Source organism: Peromyscus maniculatus, chromosome 14 (genome assembly GCF_049852395.1).
Source record: "Peromyscus maniculatus bairdii isolate BWxNUB_F1_BW_parent chromosome 14, HU_Pman_BW_mat_3.1, whole genome shotgun sequence".
Taxonomy (NCBI): domain Eukaryota; kingdom Metazoa; phylum Chordata; class Mammalia; order Rodentia; family Cricetidae; genus Peromyscus; species Peromyscus maniculatus.
Genome location: NC_134865.1, coordinates 1,888,777 through 1,914,650, shown reverse-complemented (window position 1 = coordinate 1,914,650; position 25,874 = coordinate 1,888,777). Strand labels below are relative to the sequence as shown.

The following is a 25,874-nucleotide window of genomic DNA, read 5'->3' as shown; positions in this document are numbered from 1 at the left end:
GAGAGAGAGAGAGAGAGAGAGAGAGAGAGAGAGAGAGAGAGAGATCACTAGTGATGTGGCTTTAATGGTAGAATACTCGTCTAGCTGCCCTGAAAACCTGGGTTCAATTCCTTTCAGTTTTTCGTTTTGTTGGTGGTTGTCATTATTTAAAATAAAGTATTTCCCTGTGATACTTTTATCTTTTCACATTACACTTAAAACTTGAATCCAAGCCGGGCGGTGGTGGCGCACGCCTTAATCCCAGCACTCGGGAGGCAGAGGCAGGCGGATCTCTGTGAGTTTGAGGCCAGCCTGGGCTACCAAGTGAGTTCCAGGACAGCCTGGTCTCCAAATCGAGTTTCAGGAAAGGAGCAAAGATACACAGAGAAAACTTGTCTCAAAAAAAAAAAAAAAAAAAAAAAACCTTGAATCCAGGGGTTGGGGATTTAGCTCAGTAGCAGAGTGCTAGGGTTCGGTCCTCAGCTTTGAAAAGAAAAAATTGAATTCATTTAATGTTTATTTTTCTGCCCCACCTCCAAGTTAGAGGGAGACTAAAGGGCTATCTACTTTTACAAGGAATGTGAATTTAAAATGAGCCTGCTTAAAAAAAAAAAAATGGGCCTGCTCTGTTTGATAAACAAATAGCACATACTTCTATACTTTAAGTAGCAGATCTACATGTACTATTGATTTCTCCTTTCTGCAAATATGCTTAAAGTGCCTACTCTGTATGAACACTAGCTGAGTCTTGTAGATAACATTGATGACTCAGAACCCAGGAAGCTTGTCATCTAGAGGTTAAGACATGCATAAATAACCATAGCAGGGTATATTAGGATTCGAGGAGTGCATATTCCAAGACAAAGGACTGCCCCGATGATACACATGGTTAAAAGTAAAAATAAACACAATGTACTGAGAAAGAGAAAGCACACCCCTGAGAATGGGAGTGGACCAGGGAGCTGAGGAAAAAGCATTAGCTGTCACGGGACTTTTACACAGCAGATACCTCTCCGACATTTGTACCACAGGGGCTTTTTATTGCTCTTGTTCTGTCAGGTCCATGAAGCCCAGGAGAGGAAGGCTTTCCAGGCTTTCTTGGCAAACTGGCCTGTTGTAGGAATTTAGCAGAGTCACTGTATAGGGTAGATATTAGAATTGAACAGCTGTTTTTAGAAATACTTTAACCTTGAAGAATCTTTGTGGATAACAGTGATTGTTTTGCTGAAGGGGCTTTGCAGCCATCCCATGACTTTGGTCACAAGACTCTCTCTCAAGCATACCTGAGGCTCTTGTGTTATTTTGTATTGCACACAATACATAATAAAGGACTAGTGTTGGAGGCATGTGATGCCCTCCTTCAGTAAGACATGTAAATTAAGATTAGGGACCTTGGGCTGGAGAGACAGCTCAGTGGCTAAGAGAACTGGTTGTTCTCCTAGAGGACCCTAGTTCAGTTCCCAGCACCTACATGGCAGCTCACAACTGTCTGTAACTCCAAGATCTGACACCTTCACACAGACATACATGCAGGCAAAACGCCAATGCATATAAAAATAAATTATTAAAAAAATAATCTAAAAAATGGCCAAACACCCTAATAGTCGTGCTAGAAACCCCATCCAAGGACTGAGGAATCTGGATGCAGAGATCCACGGCTAGGCCCCAGGTGGAGCTCCTGTAGTCTAATTAGCGAGAAAGAAGAGGGTTTATATGAGTGAGAATTGTTGAAACCAAGGTTGGATAAAGCATAGGGACAAATAGCCAAACGAATGAAAACACATGAACTATAAACCAAAGGCTGAGGGTCCCACAACTGGATCAGGCCCTCTAAATGGGTGAGACAGTTGATTGGCTTAATCTGTTTGGGAGGCATCTAGGCAGTGGTACCGGGTCCTGTGCTCATTGCATGAGTTGGCTGTTTGAAACCTGGGGCTTATGCAGGGACGCTTGGCTCAGTCTGGGAGGAGGAGACTGGACCTGCCTGGACTGAGTCTACCAGGTTGATCTCAGTCCTCAGGGGAGGCTTTGCCCTGGAGGAGGTGGGAATGGGGAGTGGGCTGGGGGAAAGGGGAGGGGGGCAGGAGGGGGAGAACAAGGGAATCCGTGGCTGATATGTAGAACTGAATGGTATTGTAAAATAAAATAAGAGGGAAAAAAATAATCTAAGAAAAGATTAGGGACCTTAGTATGAGAAAATACTTTGTGTAACTTTCAATAAATATGGCTGTTTGAGATTCAGTCCATCAGAAGAAGCTGGACCTTCCTGATGATGCTACATAGGCCTTAAGAATTCTTCTTGGAGCCGGGCGGCGGCGGCGCACGCCTTTAATCCCAGCACTCGGGAGGCAGAGCCAGGCGGATCTCTGTGAGTTCGAGGCCAGCCTGGGCTACCAAGTAAGTTCCAGGAAAAGGCGCAAAGCTACACAGAGAAACCCTGTCTCGAAAAAAAAAAAAAAAAAAATTCACCTTGGGAGTGCCTTCTTTCAACCGACCGGGGCTACACGGTGCACCCCGACACTGACACTGGCCATGCTCCATTTGCTGTATGAAGCTCAAGTAGGCAAGGGCTGCCAGTCTTGTCAACTTTGTCAGTCAGTCTCCAGTCCCTACTATCTTGACACAATCTAAGCTACACACCACAGTGAATAATGTTGATTATGGGCACAGGTGAGGAGAACAGAGAAATTCAGCCCATTATCAACTGAATGCCTAATATATACCAGAAACTCAGGAAAACAAATAAAAGAAGGTTTTCGGTGTAACTGGGAGTTTTCAAGAAGGAAAACCAGTGCCGGGCATGATGGCGACAACCCTGGGTGGAAAAGTGTTAATTATGCCAGCAAAAATATGAACGTATGAGAGAACACTAAAAGGGGGTGTGGTGGGGTGACAATTTATTATCTTTGCCTATCTCCTGAATGTGTGGTTTTTCAGGATGCGAAATCGACGCCCACAAAACTCAACACTCTACGAGAACAAGCAGGGGTGCTCACTGAAGACTTAACCGTATTTCATTAACTTGCCGCGGTCAAATTGGACATTGGTGTTTCTGAACGCCGCTTCACAATTACAAGACCGTAACTTAGATAAAATAAAATGTTAGCTACGATTCCACACCTAAGGTACGGCAAGAGGGGGAGCAAGGGCCTCCCTAGCCCGGGCTGAGTAAATTAAAAAAAGGAACAAGGAGTGAAGGCGGGTCTCTGCCGTCTTTGCAAGCCTCAGCAGCAAAGTGATCAGGGAACTGCCATGGGCGCTGAAACTGCGGGACCTGCGGCACCACCTGCCAAGGAAGGACGTGGTGCCCTCGGCGGCCGCCTGTCCGGAGGCCGAGGGGAGGCCCTCCGGTGCGCACGAGCACGCAGGGATTCAGTCAGGAAACATTAAATAAGCCTAAAAACGGGCATCCCACCCGCCCCACGGGGAATCTGGAGTGGATCTCTGCGAAGACACCACGCCGGGTGACGCAGGCGGGCCACGGGCAGCCCTGGCGTGAGGACCATCCCCCGGAGGCCCCGCCCTTCGGGTGGCGCCAAGTTTCAAAGCCTGGCGGCCCGGACGCCAGCCCAGCTTGCAGCAAGATGAGGCTGCAATGTGAGGTGGAGGTGCTTAGCCGGCACCTGCCGGTCCTGGGGCTCAAGAGCCGAGGCAAGGGCGTGCGAGCGGTGGTGAGCCTGTGCCAGCCGCCGCGCAGGAGTGAGTTGCAGCCCGGGGCGGGGGCCGAGCCCGGCAGCCGCGCCTGCCTGCTGGTCTCCACCAGGAAGGACAAGCAGGGGACCCGCTATGAGGTAGGCGGCCCGGGGGCGCCGTGAGCATCCACCCCCGCCGGACTTTCGCTGCGGGCTCCTGGGGGTGTCACTTGGTAGATAGAGACACCCCCCGTCTACAAGCTTCCGACACTGCAGCGAAGCCGCAGATTGGAGGGGACCATAAAGGAACCGCGCGTCATCAGTCAAACATGCTTCCCCGGTATTTTTCAGAGCTTTTGACTCCCCCCCCCCCCCTTTTAACAATAGAGGTCTTTAAGAGATGATGGAAAGGGGCTGGGTCGGTAGCTCAGTCATGGAGAGCTTGCCAATGAATAACGAGGTTCTGGGTTCAGCCCGCCGCACCCACGGCGAGAATGAGTGTTAACAATGAATGCGATCCAAACTGGAGTTTGGGTTAAGTCTGACTTTTTGTTTTTGTTGTTGTTGCTGATAAAGTTGTTTGCCGCAAGCTTTATTTATTTCGTAATTGCTCGTAAATGCTTGACCCAAGGTCCAGAGATTCTTTGTGCCTGTAGAGTGGCAAACTCTATATAGAGTCTGTCCGTAACCGGACCGGACGATTGACACAAGGTTTATAAAATCCGTTTTCCTCCATTCCCAGACACTGCTATCTGGTGAAAACAAGATGACTTTGTGTCTGCTATGTAGATGAGGGAACGATTCATCACCCAGCCTTGAATCTGAATTTTTTAGTGGATTCTATGCGTTTTCGAGGATTCTTTCCCTCATATAGTGTAGTTCACAGCAAATACTTAGTTGAGGGAAGAGAGCATTATCTTATCCAAGCAATTTGTTTTTACTCACTCACTCACTCACTCACTTTTGGAGTGCCGGAGATTGAACCTAGAATCTTGTGCATACTAGGCTAGCTGTACCACTATGTAGCTAAGGATGGCCTTGACTTCCTGATACCCCTGCCTCTTTCTCTCAAGCTCTGGGGTTACAGGCAAGTACCGTTCGTTATGCCTGGTTTGTGCTGCTATGTTGAGGATAGAACCCCAGGTTCATGGTAGGCATTCTACCATCTGAACTACATTTCCTTCCATCCCAGCTAGATCGGCCGGCTTCCGGCCGGCTTCGACTGTTGCCCCTCTTCATCCTGTCCTTCTTTCCTTCAGCTGAGACTTTACACTGCAGTTCTAGGAGAAGTTTTTAAACATATTTATTTATTTTGGGCTTTTTGAGACCAGGTCTTCCTATGTAGCTGTGGCAGGCCTGGAACTCATTGTAGACCTGGCTGCCTTCAAACCCACAGAGAGCTCACCTGCATCTGTCCCAAGTGCTGGGATTAAAGGCATGTGCCTGCCTCCAGGGGAAGAAAAAAAAATTGTTTTTCCTTTTTTTTTTTTTTTTTAATTTTGGTTTTGTTATATTTTGAGAGAGGGTTTCAGGATGTAGCTCAGCTGTCTTGGAACTCACTCTGTAGACCAGGCTAGCCTGGAACTCACAGAGATCCACCTGCCTTTATCTTCTGAGTGCTGGGATTACACCTGGCTTTCTAGGAGAAACTTTAATGCAGAACTAATTATGTTTCTTAACTTAAATCCTTATTGAATTTCATGGTTCTTGAATCTTTCACTCTTCGAGGTCTGTTTTCTTTCCATACATATTTGCTATCCCACCACCACCTCCTGGCCATGCTAAACTCCTGAGTTATTAGCTTCTCACAGTTACCAAGCTCTCTCTTCCTGGCTTTGCATATGTCCCCTCCACCTGGAATGCTATTTCCTTCTATCCCCCTGACCACTTACCCAACATGTTCCTTATGGTGATATTTTATTTGTGCTGAAATGTGATTTTATTTGTATGTTTATAAAGTTGCCTGGGGATCAGAGCTAAGGTAGTAGACATAAAGCAGAAGTCTGGTAGTGGTAGCACATGCCCTTAATCCGATCACAGGCAGGCAGAATCTCTGTGTGTTCAAGGACACAGCCAGCATGGTGACAGACGCCTTTAATCGCAGTACCAACCATAAAGACCTGGAGGTCTTTATAGACAGGCAGTGACAAAGAGGTCATGAGGTTGGGTTTAGAACCAATGAGAAGGCAGAACAGAAAGTCAATAAAAAGACAGACATACAGGAAGTAGGTCTCTTTCTCAGGGGAAGGACAGCAGCGGCAGCCAGTGGTTAGAAGGTGGTCTTAGGGCTGGAGAGATGGCTCAGAGGTTAAGAGCACTGACTGCTCTCCCAGAGGTCCTGAGTTCAATTCCCAGCAACCATGGTGGCTCACAGCCATCTGTAATGAGATCTGGTGCCCTCTTCTGGCTTGCAGTCATACATGCTGTATAAATAAATAAATTAAAAAAAAAAAAAGGTGGTCTTAGCTACTTACTGCTCTCAATCTCTGGGCTTTTACCTCTGCATTTATTTCTTTCTTTTTTTTTTTTTTTAAGATTTACTTATTATGTATACAGTATTCTGCCTACATGTGTCCCTGCAGGCCAGAAGAGGGCACCAGATCTCATTACAGGTGGTTGTAGCTGGAAATTGAACTCAGGACCTCTGGAAGAGCAGTCAGTGCTCTTAACCGCCGAGCCATCTCTCCAGCCCCTCTGTGTTCTTATTTAAGAAGACTGTTCAGAATCGCATCTACAGTTCCTAGTTCTTTAATTCTTCACCTTTAAAATTACATTTCTACTCCTAAACTGAGTAAGGTTTCCCTGCCTAGGTTATAGTAACCCCTACTTACCTTTTTGTTGTGTTTTCTAATAACCATCTCAGGCTGTCCATACTTTTTGTTTTTCAAGACAATTTCTCTGTCAGATAGCCCTGGCTATCCTGGAACTTGTGCTGTAGACTCTGCTGGCCTTGAACCCACAGAGATCCGCCTGCCTCTGCTAGGATGAAAGGCCTTCGCCACCATCCCCTGTCTACCCATTCTGATTCAACACTACTCCACGTTATCATAGTGCCTGGTACACGGTGGCCTCTCAGTGAAGTTATTGAAGTCTAAAGCAAAAACACCAGTTATGAAAAGTTTTGAGTACCACTTACATCAAGTCACTGGTCCAGCTCAGGGGTTTCCATAGCAACAAGGCAAGCTTTCTGCCGTCGCGGAGTTTTCATATAATGTAGCTGAAGGCATGTTCACCCGGAATAAGGAACTGGGGCTGTGAAGGTGGAGAACTGCTGCTGGCTGGCACTTCTTGCTAGAGCCATGTAAGTGGGTTGGAAGAAAGGGAGCCTTCTCTTTAAATGAAGGAAAGACACGAACAGATACAGCAGTAATACCCAGTGTCAGCTGGCTAGAAGCTATAACTACTCATCTACTTTAAAAAAAAAAAAAAAAAGCCAACCAAAGAAAAACTCCATAAAACACTTAGATTAAAGGCTAAACTAAAACCTGGAAGAAGACTGGCACACTCTAGTTGCAGTGAGTGTTGTTGAATAGTAATGACTAGTTCTGACCTCTCCCCACCCTCCCCCCTTTGATTTTAACTAGCTAAAAGAGAACGTTGAGCAGCTCTTCATGAAATTTGTGGATGAGGGGAAAGCCACTATCCGGTTAAAGGAGCCTCCTGTGGACATCTGTCTGAGTAAGGTAGGGTATTGAAAACAGTAACAGAAAATACACAAGCTAGGTGCAGCATCGAATGCTTGCAATCCCAGCACTCAGAAGCGAAGGCAGGAGGATTTCTGTAAGCCCAAGTCTAGTGTGATCTACATGTCAAGTTCTTGGCCATCCTAAAGTACACAGGGAGACGATATACAAAAACAAAAACTAAAAAGAAAGATCGCTTGGCTCTTAAAGCATCGTGATGGCCCACATAGCAGTTAGAGACAGATTCTTGCAGGTGTGTGTGTGTGTGTGTGTGTGTGTGTGTGTGTGTGTGTGCGTGCGTGTTTGAGATAGGGTCTTAGGTAGCCAAAGCTGACCTAAAACTGAGAGCAGTCCTGCCTCAACTTCCCCAGTGCTGGGATTACAGGCCTGAGCCACCACATAGAGCTTTCCAGTATCTGTCATTATTGCTTCTGTTAATACGTTTTACATTTCTTTTTATGTGTGTCTTAGTCACCGTTGGATTGCTGTGAAGAGACCATGACCATGGCAACACTTATGAAAGGAAGCATTTTGTTTGGGGCTTGTTTACAGTCTCAGAGGCTTAGTCCATCACCGAGGCAGAGAGCATGGCGGCATGCAGATAGTGCTGCCGCAGGGTCTGGGGCCCTTTCATCCTCATCTCTGATCTGTGGGCAGAGAGAAAGAGAGTCCCAGACTGAGACCATTGTGAGCTGCCTAACATGGGTGCAGGGAACTGAACCCGGGTCCTCAGCAAGAGCAGCAAGTGCTCTTAACTGCTGAGCCACCTCACCGGCCCCACACTTACATATCTGTACATGGGTGAGGTCTAAGGACAGCCTTCAACAGTAGGTTCTCTCCTACTGTGTGGGTTTCAAGGATTGAACTCGGGAGGTCATGCTTAACAGTAAGCACCTTTACCTACTGACCCTCTCACTGCCCCCTAAAACTTCGAAAGTTAAAATTTAGACCAAGTACTAAAGGATTTTTTACAAAAGACGATTACATAGCCTGTGTATGCAAGTGTGGGATTTTTTTAAGGAAAGAACTAACAAGCATGAAGTATCTAAAATGGGATTAATAATTGCATAACTTATTTTTATTTATTCAGGCTAATTCTGGCAGTTTAAAGAGTTTTCTTTCGGCTTTGAGACTGGCTCATAGAGGCTGTGATGTCAGCATACCACTTTCAACACCCACACCAGTGAAGACTTCAGAATTTGAAAAATTTAAAACCAAAATGGTTATCACATCCAAAAAGGACTATCCTCTGAGCACGAACTTTCCATATTCTCTGGAACATCTTCAGGCTTCTCACTGTAGACTTGCCCGACTTGATATGCGCATACTCTGCTTAAAAAACCTGAGGAAGTTAGACCTGAGTCACAATTGCATAAAAAAGCTTCCAGCTACAGTTGGAGACCTCACCCACCTTCGAGAGCTGAGCCTCAGTGACAATCTCTTGGAGTCATTTCCCGTGTCCTTGTGTCAGTCCACACTCCAGAAGTCACTTCAGAGTTTGGATCTCAGCAAGAACAAACTCAAGGCACTCCCTGTGCAGTTCTGCCAACTTCGGGAACTTACACATTTAAACCTTAATGATAATGAGTTGATTCAGTTTCCTTTCAAGATAGGACAGCTAACAAACCTTCGTTTTCTGGCAGCAGCTCGAAATAAACTTACAATTCTACCTTGTAGTTTTAAAACGCTATCCTTAGAGTACTTGGATCTTTTCAGAAATACTTTTGAAAAGCCAGGAGTCCTTCCAATTATAAAGCTTCAAGTACCATTAACTTTACTGGAGTCTTCTGCACGAGCAGTACTATCCAATAGGTAAGCCTTTCAGCCATAAAATACGGTGCTCTGGTAGCATCCCAATATTCTGATGACACTCAGAGAAATAGTCTTATTGGGTTTCTTAACTTTTAGGGTTTTGGTGGAGCCAGGGAATAGTGGGGGCATGCATGATGCCACAGCATTTGGAGGTCAGGACAACTTGTGGGAGTGGGTTCTCGCCTTCCACCGTGTTGGTTCCGGGGATTGAACTCAGGTCATCAGCCTTGGCAGCAAGCACCTTCCCCCACTGAGCCATCTCACCGGCCCCGGCAGTCAAGTCTTAGTGACTCCTAATATTAAATAAGCCCAGCATAGTGGCCCGCACCTTTACTCGCAGCCCTCAGGAGGCAGAAGCGCGGTCTACAGATTGAGTGCCAGGACGACCAGGGATGTTACACTGAGAAACCCTGTCTTGGAAAATTAAAACAAAACAACAGCAACCCTTCTAATGTCGTGCACAGCCTGACCCCTTGCTCCAGTGGCCTTCATGTTCTTTACCCGCTTGGAATCTCAGCTCACTCCCTTCCTTGGTTCTCTACCCTCATGTCTTTGCAGAAAATCTCACCTGCCCACCCTATTGTGAGTTTTAGTCTCTATGTTATATGGCTTACTTTGCTGTTATGGTACTTTTTACTTGCCATTTTATGTTTCTTTAACATTTATTCGCTATCAGTTTTTCTCACAAGAATTGAAGATTCGTTAGCTGAGTGGTGGTGATGGTGCACGTCTTTAATCCCAGCACTCACTATTTCTTACTTGTATATTAAATGCTTTATCTTTGGGCTGGAGAGATGACTCTGGTCAGAGAGCTCTGACTGCTTTTTCAGAGGACCCAGGTTCAGTTCCCAGCACCCACATAGGGAAGCTCACAATCACCTATAACTAGTTCCAGAGGATCTGGTCCACTCTATGCACACTCACAGGCACACATACATTGCACATTCATATAATCAGGCCAAACATTCATGCACATAAAATAAAAATAAATCTTATTTTAAATATGCTGTCATGTGTTCCTGGCTTATAGACATGGTTGGATGACTATATAGCATCATTTCTCAAAATATAGTGCCCTGAGCAGATGAAACAGCATCAAGCAGATCAGGTAGGAACTTGGTAAGAGTTCCTTAACAAGTTTATATATTCCCAAAACCTACAGAATCAGGAATTTTCAGAATGGGGACTAGTTCTGTTTTAATAAGATCTCCAGGTGATTCTAATGCACCCAGAAGTTTGAGGATTCCATCCAATCTGGCACAATAGTGAAGTGTGGTTTATTCAGCCAGACTTGAGTTGGACTGCTGGCTTCACCCATTTGGATGACTTTAGCGTATTAGTTAACTTTTTAATCTCATCTGAAATTGGAATAATAATATCCACTTTACAGAATTTTGAGACTAAATGAGCTAATGTTACACCAAAACAGTTTGTACCGGAAGGACTCAGTAACTGATGGTTCTCTTCCTGTAAACACTAAACTGCAGTTGGTTTCAGGAAATGAACTCCATTGACTGGGTTTTTGTTTTCTTTGGTTGTCCATGTTTCTGTCATACAGATGTGGAAGCTTAGGAAGTGAACTAGCCTAGTTAGTGTCAACTGTCAACTTGACACAGTCTAGAATCACCTGAAAAGAAGGGTCAGTTGAGTAATTAATTTTCCCTACCAGGTTAGTTTGTGACCATGTCTGTGAAGGATTGTCTTGATTAGTAGTTGATACTGTGGAGCCCAGCCCAGGGTGGGTAGCCCTGTCTCTGGGCAGGTGGTCCAAGGCTGAATATGGAAGCTGGCTGAACATTAGCCAGAGCTAGCCAGTGAGTCAGCTGATGAGCAGTGTTCCTCCGTGGTTTCTGCTTCAAGCTCCTGCTCATTGATTTGACTGTGACCTAGAAGTATAACATGAAATAAGCCTTTTCCTTCCCTGAATTGCCTTTTGATAGGGTGTCTGACACAGCAATAAGATGTAATTAGTAATTGAGTGCCTACAAAATAGTAGAAAGATGATATTAAAAAAAAAACAAAAAAAAACTTGAGTGTGTGTATGTATTTATGCTCACATGAGTACACCTTAAATGTCAGGCTCAAGCATCATTCCTTAGTGGCCATCCATCTTACTTCTTTACAGATGGTCTTACTTTATCCAGAACTTACCAAGGAGACTAGGCTGGCTGACCAGGGAACCCAGGAATCTGCCTATTCTCCCCACCCTGCCTCCCAAGCCTTGAGATTACAAGTGTCCACTGCACCCAGATTTTGTCTGTGGGTTCTGTGGATCAAAATCAGGTCCTCATGCTTATTCCACAAGGACTTTATCTGCTGAGCTCTCCCTACCTCTCCCCCGAAAAGATTAACTTGGTGGTTTTAAAAGATGTTTTACTGTGTAGGTCAGGTTGGCCTCAAATTTGCAGTCCTCCTGCCTTAAGTGCTGGGATTCATCTGCACATCACCACACCTGGCTGCCGCTGCTGCTGCTTTGTTTTTCTTTGAGACAGGGTTTCTCTGTGCAGCCCTGGTTGTGCTGGAACTCTGTAGACCAGGCTGGCCTGGAACTCAGAGATCCACCTGCCTCTGCCTCCAGAGTGTTCTTTCTTAACTAGAGATTGAACTTTTGGGTGCAAGTACCCTTCCAGTGAGTTATTCCCTCTGCCCAGTCAGGCCTTGAGTTTAGGATCTGTCTCCTCCAGCCTCCAGAGAAGGTGAGATTACAGCTGTCAACCAAGCCTTTTTTTTTTTTTTTTTTTTTTTTTTTTTTGGTTTTTCGAGACCGGGTTTCTCTGTGTAGTTTTGGTGCCTGTTCTGGATCTAGCTCTGTAGTCCAGGCTGGCCTCGAACTCACAGAGATCCACCCCACCCCCACCACCACCCACCCCCACCCCCCACCCCCCGCCCCAGTGCTGTGGATATTGCTCTATATAAATAAAACACTGATGGCCAGTGACCAGGCAGGAAGTAGGTGGGACAAGGAGAGAGGAGAATTCTGGGAAGCGGAAGGCCGAGGGGAGAGACACTGCAGCCACTGCCAGGACAAGCAGCTTGTAAAGACTCTGGTAAGCCACCAGCCACGTGGCAAGGTATAGATTTATAAAAATGGGTTAATTTAAGATAAAAGAACAGTTAGCAAGAAGCCTGCCACGACCATACAGTTTATAAGTGATATAAGTGTCTGAGTGATTATTTTATATGTGGATTGTGGGACTGCGGGGCTTGGTGGATCCTGGAGAAAAGCTCTCCAGCAACACCCCAGTGCTTTTTAAGACAGGGTCTCCAGGTGGTGGTGGCACATGCCTTTAATCCCAGCACTCAGGAGACAGAGGCAGGCGGATCTCTGTGAGTTCCAAGCCAGCCTGGTCTGTAAAGTGAGTTCCAGGAAAGGCGCAAAACTACACAGAGAAACCCTGTCTCAAAAAACAAAAACAAAAAACAAAATAAAAAAGGCAGGGTCTCATGCATCCAGGTTGACCTCAGCATGTTTTGTTTGAGATGTCTCCCTGTGTGGGCCTGTCTGGCCTGGCTCCATCTGCCTGAGCCTTCAGGGTTATACCTAGGCTGGGGACATTCTGTTGTTGTTTTACTGTCTCTTTGCCCTGTTCTTAGCAGTTGGGAAAGTAAAGTAAACCGGTTATACTGAGTCCTGTCATTGTTTTTATTTCATTATAATTCAGTGTTCTAATTCTTGTCTAAACACATGCAATTCTGAATATAGTAACATTGTATATGTTTTTCCCCATTAGGGTTCCATATGGCCCTCATATCATTCCTTTCCATCTTTGCGGAGATTTGGATACTGCCAAAACCTGTGTTTGTGGAAGATTTTGTCTAGAGTCTTTCATTCAAGGAACTACTACAATTAATCTACACTCTGTTGCCCACACCGTGGTCTTAGTAGATAATATGGATAGAATGGAAGCTCCTATTATCGCTTACTTTTGTTCTCTAACTTGTTATGTAAATTTCTCTGATATGTTAAAATAATTAGTGGCATAATAGAAACTTCTTTAGATGTACATGGTTGAGTATTTATGATTTAACAGTAACAAATTGGAGAAAGGAGAACTTTTTGTATATTTGCACAGTGAGAAAAATGTATATTAGCATTTTAACTTATTAAATTCTGGAATTTTAATTAAAGCTGAACTTTGTAAACACAGGCTTTTTTCTGTCCTGCCCCATCCTACAGCAGCTTCCAAATAATCACCCAGAGGCTTATGCTTGTATTTATTACAAATGCTTGGCCAACGGCTCAGGCTTATTACTGACTAGCTCTTACATTTAAATTAACCCATTTCTTTTTTTTTCTTTTTTCCTTTTATTTTATTTTACAATACCATTCATTTCTACATATCAGCCACGAATTCCCTTGTTCTCCCCCCTCCTGCCCCTCTCCCCTTCCCCCCAGCCCACCCTAAATTAACCCATTTCTATTAATCTCTGCATCGCCACATGGCCTGTGGCTTACTGGTCCTTTGGCATCTTGCTTCTCAGGTGGCTGGGTTGCATCTGCCCCAACTCCACCCTTCCTCCTCTCCTTAGTTTGGTTTTTCCACCTAACCTTATCCTGCCTTGCCATAGGCCAAAACAGCTTTATTATCAACCAATGAGAGCAACACTTATTCACAGCATACAGAAGGGCCATTCCACAGCAGAACTTAATTTTAGGGAGTGCATTGATATTCAGCAGTTAAGAGTACATACCCTTTTGCAGAGGACTAGGGTTCTGTTCCCAGCATCCACATTATGGCTGACAACTATGTACTCCAGTTCCAGGGAATCCAGTGCCCACTTCTGACCTCCAGGGACACCAGGCATGGATGTGGTGCTCATACATGTGTGCAGGCAAAATACTAAATAAACCTTTAATCTTACTATGAAGTTTACATTTATGATTGCAGTGTTAGTTTCTGCCTCAAGTATCAGAATTTGCTGTAGTTGATATCACGCCCCTCCCTCCTGCCCCCCATTTAGTGCTAGGGATCAAAGCTAGGGCTCTGCATGAGCTGCAGCCGGTTTTGGTTTTTGTTTGTTTTAGCAAATCTTTTCTTTTTAATTTATCTTTATTTTATGTGCATTAGTACTTTGCTATGGTAGTTGGGTCCCCTGGAACTGAAGTTACAGTTGTTAGCTGCTGTGTGGGTGCCGGGAATTGAACCCCGGTCCCCTGGAAGAGCAATCAGAGTCACCTTTCCAACCTACCTCATCTCTTTTTTTTTCCTATTTTTTGGAGGGGGGAAGGTTTTTCAAGACAGAGTTTCTCTGTGTAGTTTTTGTGCCTGTCCTGGGTCTTGCTCTGTAGACCAGGTTGGCCTCGAACTCACAGAGATCCACCTGGCACTGCCTCCCGAGTGAGTGCTGGGATTAAAGACGTGCGCCACCGCCACTGGGCTCACAGCTCATTTTATTCAACAAAGTTAAACAGATACTTATCCCAATCACACAGATCATAAGAATGTTCTTGGGCTCTCAGCAGGTAAAGGTGCTTGTTGCAAAGCATGACATCTAAGTTTGAGCCTTGGCACCCACGTGGTAGGAAAGAGCAGATTTCTGCAAGTTGCACACATGCATACAAAATAACTTTTAAAAAATGTAAGAGACAACTGCAGTTAAGAGTGCTGGTGGTTCTTCCAGAAGACCACCAATCCCCAGCACCCACGTGGTGGCTCACAACTGTCTATAACTCCAGTCCCAGGGAATCTGAGACCCTCTTCTGATGTCCTCAGGCATAGCACAAACATGGTGCACAGATACACATCCAGATAAACACCCATACTCATAAAATAAATGTTTAAAATTTTAATAAGGGGTGGAAAGAGCTCAGTAGTTAGGAGGAGCTGATGCTACTCTTCCAGAGGACCTGAATTCAGATTACAGCACCCATCTTGGGCAGCTTGAAATTCATGAACTCCAGCTCTAAGATGTAACACCCTCTTCTGGTCTCCATTCAAAATTTCTGAAATCTTATTTGTTTTTCGAGACAAGGTTTCTCTGTGTAGCTTTGGAGTCTTTCTTGGAACTCACTCTGTAGCCCAGGCTGGCCTCAAACTCGCAGAGATCCGACTGCCTCTGCCTCCCGAGTGCTGGGATTAAAGGCATGTACCACCACCACCTGGCTGAAATCTTTTTTAAAAATCTAAAACACTTCCCATCCCAAGCATTCCAAGTTAGGGATGCACAGTCAGTGCGTATTATGACAAGTACCATGTTTTTTCAGAAATACTATTCTATATGTTCACCAAACACTAAGGCAGATTGATTAGCATAAAGTATGAATCTCATAAATTAGCATAAATCTCAGAATGTCCTTCACAGTCTTGTGATTTTTTTCCCTTTTTTCTTTTTTCTTTTTTTAATAAGTTATGTTCTCTTTGTCCCCGATTTATTTATTATGTATACAGTGTTCTGTCTGCATGTCTGCAGAAGGGGCACCAGATCTCATTATTGATGGTTGTGAGCCACCATATGGTTGCTCAGAATTGAACTCAGGACCTCTGGAAGAGCAGCCAGTGCCCTTAACCACAGAGCCATCTCTCCAGCCCTTTTCCCACTTTTGAAGATAAAGTGGAAACATCTTGTTTTTTGTTGGATAGGGTTTCTCTGTGTAGCCTTGGCTGTCCTGGAAGTAGCTCTGTAGACCTGGCTGGCCTTGAACTCACTGAGATCACCTGCCTTTGCCTCCTGAGTGCTGGGATTAAAGGTGAGCGCCACCACCGCCTGGGTGGAAACTTAATTTTTTTTTTTTATTATTCACTTTACATACCAATCACAGGTCCCCTTCTCCCTCCCCCAACCACTGTCGGAGCCTGCTGACAGTCAGCTGGGTAGAGGCGTTCGGATTGAAGAGATAATGAAGACAGAAGAATCGGTCAACGCTGGACAGCCCCGGGTTTATTTCACAGCCAGCTTATATACAGTTTTTGAAGGACAGGGGTAGAACAATGCACAGCACAGGCATTCAACCACTATCTATCCTGCCTTGTGTCAAGGAGCAGGCAGTTTCATTTTCTATCTCAATGTACCTCCAGCTGGCATCAGCAGCCTGCATCTAGCTAGTGTGTTCCTTCCTGTGGGCTAATCAGGACTTTCTCACAGCCCTGGAGCAAGCAAGCCTGAACTCTATTGACTCAGAATAGACTTCAGATTCAAACTGAGAAACTGAGTCTGTTGTGGGCTCCCACAAACCACTCCCCATTCCCTCCTCCAACAAGGTATGACCTCCCATGGAATCAGCAGAGCCTGGTACATTCAGTAGAGGCAGGTCCAAGCTCCTCCCCCTGCATGAAGGCTGTGCAAGGTGTCCCACCATAGGTAGTGGGCTCCAAAAAGCCAGCTCATGAAGCAGGAATGGATCCTGATCCTACTGCCAGGGGCCCCCTTAAGCAGATCAAGCAACACAACTGTTTTGCTTATACAGAGAGCCTCGTCCACTTCCATGGAGGCTCCATAGCTGTTGGTCTAAAGTTCATGAGTTCCCACTATTTTGGTTTGGTTGTCTCTGTAGGTTTCCTGGGTGGAAACTTATTTTTACTGACTTCATTACTTGAGGATCTGGGGGAGCCTATCTTGGAACTCACTCTGTAGCCCAGGCTAGCCTCAAACTCACAGATACCTGCCTGCCTCTGCCTCCCGAGTGCTGGGATTAAAGGCGTGCGTCACCACCGCTGGGATGTGGCTCAATTGGTAGAGTTCTTGCCTAGCATGCTTAAATTCCCTGAGTTCCAGCCCCACAAACTATAAATTAGATATGGTGATACACATTTAATTCTGGCCCTTGGGAGGCAGAGACAGGCAGATCTCTGAGTTGGAGGCTAGTCTGGTCTACATGATGAGTTCCAGGCAAGCCAGAGCTAATTGGTTTGGAGGAAGGCAGGCTACAGGAAACAACCCTGCAGAGTATAAGCCTGTTGCTGTTATGGCTTGGGAAGAATTAGATCAGTGGTTCTCAACATGTGGGTTGTAACCTACATATCAGATATTTACATTATGATTCACAATACTAAAATTACAGTTAAGTAGCAACAAAATAATTTTATGGTTGAGGATCAAAACGGGAGGAATTTTATTAAAGGGTCAAAGCATTAGGAAGATTGAGCACTGCCACTACTCTAGATTATTTCCACATCACCTTCCTAAAATTTTCTCACCTGAAGCTGTTTTTTCCCTTTTCTAGATTCAAGCATTTGTATTATATTAAGCATTAGAACACTTTTTTAAAAAAAAGGTTTATTATGTATACAGTGTTCTGCCTATATGTATGTCTGCAGGCCACCATATCTCATTATAGATGGTTGCTGGGAATTGAAGTTAGGACTTCTAGAAGAACAGCCAGTGCTCTTAACCTCTGAGCCATCTCTCCAGTCCGCATTAGAACACTTTTATTAGAACTTTATTCAAGGAGGATATAGGGGCCAGGCATGGTGACACACACCTTAAGAGTTTGAGGCCAGCCGGGTCTATGTATTTCCAGTCCAGCCAGAACTACAGACCGTCTCACGAGGGTACAGGTTGAAGTCTGGCACTTGCCTAGTACATACAAGGCCTTAGGTTTGACTCCTGGCACCACCAGCTGAAAAGCTTGAAGTTTCTACTCAAAAGTTGATTCAAGGTAAGACATTGAGCCAGAGTAACTATTTTATTCAAATGGGTATCTTGCCTGCACGTGTCTGTGCACCACGCGCATGTCTGGTGTCAGCAGAGGGTATTGGATCCCCTGTAACTGCAGATACAATTGTGAGCTACCATATGAATTCAAGGACTCCAACTGTCTTATGAAAGAGCAGCCAGCTCTGAGCCAGGTACTGATCCATCTCTCGTGCCCTAATTGTATCCTGCCCCGGGAGTAATTCTTTGGTTGAGTTCAAATTTTTATTCTTAGTTATTAACTTAACATTAAGAAAATGTTTTGAGGAGCTGGAGAGATAGCTCTGGGGTTACAAAGTACTGGCTGCTCTTCCAGAGGTCCTCCCGGCAACCACATGGTGGCTTACAACCATCTATGAGATCTGGTACCCTCTTCTGGCAGGCAGCGATACATGCAGACAGAACACCATATACATAACAAATCTTAAAAAAAAAAAAAAACAAAACAAAAACACCATGTTTTTTTTTTTTTAGTTTTCCCAATGAGTTACCCAACACCTACATCCCTGTTCATGGTCAGTTAACCAAGGTCAACAAGTGTGAAAATATTTAATGAGCAATTATTAGTCTACAAGCCATTCTGGGCAGAGTGATGAAATCTTTACCACAGGTTCTGGGAAATGAATTACATATCCACAACATATATGGTTTGTGCCCATTATTCAGCAGTCATTGGATTATCCCTGCATAACTTCTTGTGGGGCAGCTGGTAGAGTGCACGCTTAACCTAGCACGCAAGAAACTATGGGCTCAATCCAATGGAGCCCCACAAAAAATAGGGCATGGTGCAACTCTGTAATCCTAACATCCAGGAGGCAGAGACCCTGAATGCACCACACCTGAAAACAAAGAAAAGCAAAAAACCCTAAATATGCAATTTACTTAGAGTCAAAACAGCACAAGGTATCAGTAACAATAACTTTATTTTCTAACAGGCAATTTGCCTACTGCTTCAGTATTTTCCTCTCAGAAAACACAAGTTTTAGAACTGGATCACTTGGCCCTTTCTCTTCTTGTCTCCTCCCAGTTCAAAATGCTTGCACCTCTTAATGGCCAGCATCCTCTTGGATCTGCAGTTGGGCTCGACACACTCAAGCCTGAGCACAATCTTCTTTGTGGTTTTGGCCTTCTTTCGGAAAATTGGCTTTGTCTGCCCACCGTAACCACTCTGCTTCCGATCGTAGCGCCGCTTTCCTTGGGCGTACAGGGAATCCTTGCCCTTCTTATACTGGGTCACTTTGTGAGGCTGATGCTTGCCACATTTCTTACAGAAAGTCCTCCGGGTTTTAGGCACGTTGACCATCTTTGCAGTAGAGGTGTCTATGCGATGAAAACTGCAATAAAATAACGTTTCAGACATTGGTTTTGAAATGTTCAAGTTTTAAAGATATATTTTGTACGAATATGTAAAAAAGTCATCAAAAATATGTAAACCTGCCAGGCAGTGGGGATACACGCCTTTAATCCCAGCACAGACAGGCAGATGTCTGAGTTCGAGGCCAGCCTGGTCTACTGAGTGAGATGCAGGTCAGGCTCCAAAGCTACATCAAAACACTGTCTCGAAAAACCAGAAAAAAAAAAAACAAAACAACCGAAGGAAAAAAAAAAGTGTAAACCCACTAACTACTCATTTCCCACATGAAGTCATGCGTGTGTACAGCAGTTTGAGCGCCTCATGTACTAGGCTGGGTAGGCGGCTCAGTGGTTGAGCACTTGCTTATTAATGTGCTTAAACATCCTAGGTTCAGTCCCCACCACGGCAAGCCTAAAGAAAAGCACGAAGTTACAAACACAGATCTGATGGAAGATGTTCCGGGAGGCTGAGGCAGGAGATTGCTAGTTCGCCGTCAGCCTAAGCTCCATAAAGAAAGCCTGTCTTCGGAGAAAAAAAAAAAAAAAGGCCAATATAGTTCTGTGTCCAAGACAGACATCGTTAGCGCTCCATGTACTACCGCCCGGTGCAAGAATGCCGCGGCGTCCGGGTAGAAGCCAGGGCTTCTCTTCGGACTACCCCGCACCCACTCCATGTTCCAGCTCACGGCTATCTGGTGACCCGCGCAGGGTGGGACGCAGTCGTTCCTGCAACGACCCGCCTCGTTCTCCCTCCCGAACCACGTCGGACTGGTTTGCCTTTCCCACCCGCCAGCGGACCCGAAGGCTGACGTGTCGTTAGCAGCCCGCGTGCCTCGCGGCCCAGCTAGACGCCATGCTGGAGCGCCTCTGCCGATCCGGGCCGCCGGCTGCTGACCTCAGCCGTGCCGGGCAGCACCTGCCCCCTTCCCCGCTCCCCCAAAAGATCCCGGCCGGCCCCGGCCTCCAGGCGGCGGCGATCGCCGAGGAACCAGGACCGCTGCGCCCCCAAGACTTACCGAGAGACCCGGCGTCCGCGATCGCCACTGCCACCGCACGAGCCGAACGGGAAAGGGCCGAGCCGGGCGGAAATCGGAACTGAACCTGAGCGACGCGACTACGAGCCAATAGGCAGCGGCCTCCTCGGGAGCGCCGCCCCCGGACGCTTCTGGGAAAGGCCAATCAGCGGCCGGCGGGGCGGGGCGGAGGGTGTGGGCCGGAGGGCCCGGGCGCTCGCAGGCCAGTCGCGGCTTGTCAGAACGGTCGCCGCCGGAGCGGGGCGAGGCTGCGGCGCCCGGTGGCTGCGTTCGGCGGCGCGAGCGAGGATGAGCGCGCAGAGGACGCAGGGCCACGGGCAGCGCAGGTAACGGAGCCGGGGTTGCGGCGGCCGCGGCTGGGTTTCTTCCGGGACCCCGGGGGAGGGGGTGTTGCTGAATGGAGAGGACCGAGGCGACGCTGAGCCCCGGCTCGTAACGGCGGGGCCGGCTGCTTGAGCTGCAACTGCCGGAGAAGGATGTGCCGAGCCCGGGCGGCGCGAGGCGGCTGAGCCTTGGGGCCCCCAGGACGCCGGGGCCGGGGATGAGTTAGCGAGGGCCGCCGCCGGGGCCAGTTCCGAGGGCTACAGGCCAAGGCGACGGCGCCGCCCGCCCGCCCCTTCCGTGCAGAGGCCGCCGCCAGCTCCTTTCCGCGCCCGCGCTCCCGGCCCTGGAGACCATGAGGTTCCGCATCTACAAACGGAAGGTGCTGATCCTGACGCTCGTGGTGGCCGCCTGCGGCTTCGTCCTCTGGAGCAGCAATGGGCGACAAAGGAAGAGCGACGCCCTCGCCCCGCCGCTGCTGGACGCGGAGCCCCCGCGGGGTGCGGGCCACCTCGCCGCCGCCGTGTCCGTAGGCATCCGCAGGGTCTCCAACGAGTCGGCGGCTCCCCTGGTCCCCGCCGCCCCGTGGCCGGAGGTGGACAACCTGACGCTGCGGTACCGGTCCCTGGTGTACCAGCTGAACTTTGATCAGATGCTGAGGAATGTCGATAATGACGGCACCTGGAGCCCCGGGGAGCTGGTGCTGGTTGTCCAGGTGCACAACCGGCCCGAATACCTCAGGCTACTGCTAGACTCGCTCCGAAAAGCCCAGGGCATTAATGAAGTCCTAGTCATCTTTAGCCACGACTTCTGGTCGGCAGAGATCAACCAGATGATAGCTAAGGTGGATTTCTGCCCGGTTCTGCAAGTGTTCTTTCCATTCAGCATTCAGCTGTACCCGAGTGAGTTTCCGGGGACTGACCCCAGAGATTGCCCCCGAGACCTGAAGAAGAATACAGCTCTGAAGTTGGGGTGCATCAATGCCGAGTACCCCGACTCCTTCGGCCACTACAGAGAGGCCAAATTCTCGCAAACCAAACATCATTGGTGGTGGAAGCTGCATTTTGTGTGGGAGAGAGTCAAAGTTCTTCAGGATTACACTGGCCTTATACTTTTCCTGGAAGAGGACCATTACTTAGCCCCAGACTTTTACCATGTCTACAAAAAGATGTGGAAGTTGAAGCAGCAGGAGTGTCCTGGGTGTGATGTCCTCTCCCTAGGGACCTACACGGCCAGACGGAGTTTCTATGGTATTGCTGACAAGGTGGATGTGAAAACTTGGAAATCCACAGAGCACAATATGGGGTTAGCCTTGACCCGAGATGCATATCAGAAGCTGATCGAATGCACAGACACTTTCTGTACTTACGATGATTACAACTGGGACTGGACTCTTCAGTACTTGACTGTATCTTGTCTTCCTAAATTCTGGAAAGTCTTAGTTCCTCAAGCTCCTAGGATTTTTCATGCTGGAGACTGTGGTATGCATCACAAGAAAACGTGTAGGCCGTCCACCCAGAGTGCCCAGCTTGAGTCGTTGTTAAATAATAACAAACAGTACATGTTTCCAGAAACTCTAGTTATCAGTGACAAGTTTTCTATGGCAGCCATTTCCCCACCTAGGAAAAACGGAGGATGGGGAGATATTAGGGACCACGAACTCTGTAAAAGTTACAGAAGACTGCAGTGAGAAACTCATCACAACTGCAGAAGTGGCAGTCTTCTGTTTTTATATTTCTCTCAATGGAATATACAGTTGACTAAAGGGTATAGGAACTGGTTTTTGCTTTAATACATAAACAGATTTCTTGTAAAAGGTGTCCAAATATATAGTAATCCTTTTCAGTTATGTCTGATTAAAATTTCAAACTGAAATTTTCATTTTGGAACTTGGGTTTTAAAATTCAGTCTGTATCTGCTTAGTAACAATTCGATTATTATTGATTAAAAAAAAATTTATTTAAATCGCATCTGTTAACCTTTTTATCTAAAACTTTGTATACTTTTTCCACTTTCCAAACTTATTTTAAGTACAGCAAGATTTATTCAAGATGTCACAGCAGTAAAAAGTATTACAATGAAACTACTAGAGTATTACTGGAACAAACCCAGTTTTACTGTTGACAGTTATTAGGAAGGAATTGTCTGACTGTTAATAACTCAGAAGTTCGTCTGTTAAACAACCCGTCCGAAGAGTCATTTCAGTATTCCTGATTCCTGTGCTGTTGTGTTAAGATTTGCCTGTGCTTTCAGCCTTCATATTACATGATTTCTGTTGGAATGTATTCGGTTAATAAGAAAGTTTAAGCACTGTTTTCACCTCAATGTAGAAATACAGTGTTTTTTTTTTTTCTTTTTAGTGCTGCCAAAATAAAATACTCATTTTTTGCATAAAAAGTTCCCTAATCATTTTGCAGAATGTTCTATTTGTACCAGTAAAGGCACTCTAGAAGTTTTGAGCATGAGCAGTATACCTTAATATTTGCTAGCTATACATTGTGTGAGTTTAAAATGAAGCCGGCTCATGACGCTGCATTCTCTGAGGAAGAAATTGTTCAGCTTTCAGATTAGCCAGGCATAGATAATGAACACTAAGCAAAGCTGCCACATAAGGGAAATACTGCCTGAATTGTTCTGGAGGGCCAGAAATGATACAAAGTTCAGTCTTGCCAAGGTGCAGCAGGTCTGGTGCCAGCTGTGACCGAGATGCTTTTAAAAGAACAGACACAGTAGTAGGAAGCAAGCTTTAGTTACTCCATAGTTTTTATTACTTTTCCATGCTATTAGTGTGTTCAGCCAGAAATCTCAGAGGACTCATTTCTGTGTAAAGATGACCGCTGGTCATTTGAACCACAGTCTCAAAAATGATTGTTTTCATCAGTGTCGTACTGGAAATGCATGTGCTCTTTAGAGGGGCAGCACAGTTGTCTGGTTTGATGTTACCCTCACATCTCAATCTGTCACTGCCTTGGCTTTTTACATGTTTTACCACGTTTGTTTCCTGGGTGCTCATGTATGGGTGTACACGTGTGTGTATCCACGGTGCGTGCTGAAGGTCAAAGGGTGTTGGTTCTCTTCCCCGAGTCCCAGGGTCAGAACTCCAGGCACTTGGCGGGTGCCTTTGCCCACTGAGCTGTCTCACTCTTTCTGTTGTTGTGTGTTTAAAGATTGGTTTGTGTGCACAGCTCTGGCTGGCCTTGGATTTGTAACCCTCCCGGTTCTGCCTTTAACTGGGATTACAGAGCCCCATGCATGCAAGGCAGGGGCTGTCCCTCAAGGTGTAACCTCAGTACCCAGCACATAGTGCTGCTGTCGTATAGGGAGAGATGTAACTCAGAATCTCCTGACCTGCCATCACCTGTTCAAAGGACTAACAGAAGTAGCTGGTTTCAGGAGTGTTGGAAGGCTAGTCATAATTAGTAGCCTTGTCTGAAACAAATACTTAAGCTCATGGCCTTGGGACTAGGGATGACATCAACAGAGATTTTCTTTTCTACATTTTCATTCATGCTGTTCTAAAAGATTTTGTGTGTGGTGGTGGGGAAACTGTGAGGGTCTCTCTCTTTTTTTTTTTTTTTTGGTTTTTCGAGACAGGGTTTCTCTGTGTAGCTTTGCGCCTTTCCTGGAACTCACTTGGTAGCCCAGGCCGGCCTCAAACTCACAAAGATCCGCCTGCCTCTGCCTCCCGAGTGCTGGGATTAAAGGTGTGCACCACCACCGCCCGGCTGTGAGGGTCTCTTTTTACCACATTTGAAGAGTTATAAATTGATTCCAAAATAATGGTTTTTCTTGGAAAAGACAATTTTCCTGCCAGAATAAATGGCCAGATTTTTTTTTTATTTCTGTTCTAAGGATTTTTTGTTTGTTTGTTTGTTGTTGTTTTGTTTGTTTTTCAAGACAAGGTTTCTCTGTGTAGTTTTGGTGCCTGTCCTGGAGCTCACTCTGTAGACCAGGCTGGCCTCGAACTCACAGAGATCCACTTGGCTCTGCCTCCCGAGTGCTGGGATTAAAGGTGTATGCCATCACTGCCTGGCCTGTTCTAAGGATTTTAAAATCATTTTTATGTGTATGGGTATTTTGTCTGCATGTATATCTGTGCACCACCTGTGGAGACCAGAGGGAGGGCATTGGATCCTCTGGGACTAGAGTTCCAGATGGCTGTGTGCTGCCATGTGGATACTGGAAATTGAACCAAGGTCCTCTGGAAGAGCAGCCCAGCAGCCAGTGCTCTTAACCACTGAGCCATCTCTCCAGCCTCTCTTAAAAACCTTAAATGTATTCTTTAAAACCAAAAGATGGTTTTAATATTTTAACTTTCAAGAGATTAAAGTTAATTTTGAAAATGATTGTTTAAAAATTTCTTAAGTTTATCTGTGTGTATTGATGTTTTGCCTGCAAGTTTATATACTCACCACGTGCCCATGTAGGTAGAATGGGGCATCTAATCCTCTAAACCTGGAGTTAGGATGGTTGTGAGCTATAATATGGGTTCTGTGCTCCAAACTGCTCAGCCATCTCTCCAGCCTCCAAAGGACTTTTTTCTTTCTTTCTTTCTTTCTCTCTCTCTCTCTTTTTCTTTCTTTCTTTCTTTTTCTTTCTTTCTTTCTTTCTTTCTTTCTTTCTTTCTTTCTTTCTTTCTTTCTTTCTTTCTTTCTTTCTTTCTTTCTTTTCTTTCTTTCTTTCTTTTTCTTTTTCTTTCTTCTTTCTTTCTTTCTTTCTTTCTTTCTTTCTCTCTCTCTCTCTCTCTCTCTCTCTTTCTTTCTTTCTTTCTTTTTAAATTATTTTGTTTTGAGGCAGATTCTCTCTGTAGCTCTAGGTGTCCTGGAACTCACTTGTAGACCTGGCCTTGAACTCCCCGACCTGAAGCTGGAGAGTATTAGGATTAAAGGCATGCACCACCACACTTGGCTTTAAGATATATATATTTTTTTATTTTATTTTGTGTGCGTTGGTGTTTTGCCTGCATGTATGTCTATGTGAGGGTGTCAGATCCTCTGGACTGGAGTTAAAGTTGTGAGATGCCATGTGGGTGTTAGAAATTGAACCTGGGTCCTCTGGAAGAGCAGTCAGTGCTCTTAACCACACTGAGCCATCTCTCCAGCCCCCAAGATATATTTTTAATTATATTTTTATCTGTATATATATGTTTTGTGTGTGCACAAGTTTGTGTACCACAGTAGGTGTGGAGGTCAGAGGGAAACTTGCAGAATTAGGTTCTCTCTTTCCATCATGCAAGTACCAGGGATTGAACTCAGGTTGTCAGGCGTGTCAGTAGGTACCTCTATCTAAGCCATCCAGCCATCCCCCAGATTAACTTAATATATGTGACAGACTTCTATTATTATGAAAATACATAACTGGTACAAAAAAAGTAATATAACAAAACCAAGATTGAACACAAAAGCACGTATGTACTTGTAATACAACTA

At 45.8% G+C, this 25,874-nt stretch overlaps 3 protein-coding genes across 3 annotated transcripts; 2 read left to right on the top strand and 1 right to left on the bottom strand.

Moving 5' to 3' along the window:
- Positions 1-3,397: 3,397 nt before the first annotated feature.
- Positions 3,398-13,249, top strand: Lrr1 (leucine rich repeat protein 1). Its single transcript, XM_006985424.4, has 4 exons — positions 3,398-3,770; positions 7,196-7,294; positions 8,385-9,106; positions 12,838-13,249. Exons 1-4 carry the CDS (start codon positions 3,564-3,566, stop codon positions 13,076-13,078), a joined length of 1,269 nt encoding a protein of 422 aa, XP_006985486.1. The 5' UTR covers positions 3,398-3,563; the 3' UTR covers positions 13,079-13,249.
- A 5,392-nt stretch (positions 13,250-18,641) lies between these two features.
- Positions 18,642-20,243, bottom strand: LOC102928338 (large ribosomal subunit protein eL42). Its single transcript, XM_006985425.4, has 2 exons — positions 20,107-20,243; positions 18,642-19,071 (listed from the first exon to the last, which is right to left on the bottom strand). Exon 2 carries the CDS (start codon positions 19,038-19,040, stop codon positions 18,720-18,722), a length of 321 nt encoding a protein of 106 aa, XP_006985487.1. The 5' UTR covers positions 19,041-19,071; positions 20,107-20,243; the 3' UTR covers positions 18,642-18,719.
- A 44-nt stretch (positions 20,244-20,287) lies between these two features.
- Positions 20,288-22,842, top strand: Mgat2 (alpha-1,6-mannosyl-glycoprotein 2-beta-N-acetylglucosaminyltransferase). The gene has a single exon (XM_006985426.4). The coding sequence runs from the start codon at positions 20,801-20,803 to the stop codon at positions 22,133-22,135; it is 1,335 nt and encodes a 444-aa protein (XP_006985488.1). The 5' UTR covers positions 20,288-20,800; the 3' UTR covers positions 22,136-22,842.
- Positions 22,843-25,874: the final 3,032 nt, after the last annotated feature.

Excerpts from the sequence above, each read along its gene's own strand:
- Mgat2 (XM_006985426.4), top strand. The coding sequence starts at position 20,801 with ATGAGGTTCCGCATCTACAAACGGAAGGTGCTGATCCTGACGCTCGTG.
- LOC102928338 (XM_006985425.4), bottom strand. The coding sequence starts at position 19,040 with ATGGTCAACGTGCCTAAAACCCGGAGGACTTTCTGTAAGAAATGTGGC.
- Lrr1 (XM_006985424.4), top strand. The coding sequence starts at position 3,564 with ATGAGGCTGCAATGTGAGGTGGAGGTGCTTAGCCGGCACCTGCCGGTC. Across the intron at positions 3,771-7,195 it reads AGCAGGGGACCCGCTATGAG|CTAAAAGAGAACGTTGAGCA; the intron begins GTAGGCGGCCCG and ends GATTTTAACTAG. Across the intron at positions 7,295-8,384 it reads TGGACATCTGTCTGAGTAAG|GCTAATTCTGGCAGTTTAAA; the intron begins GTAGGGTATTGA and ends TTATTTATTCAG.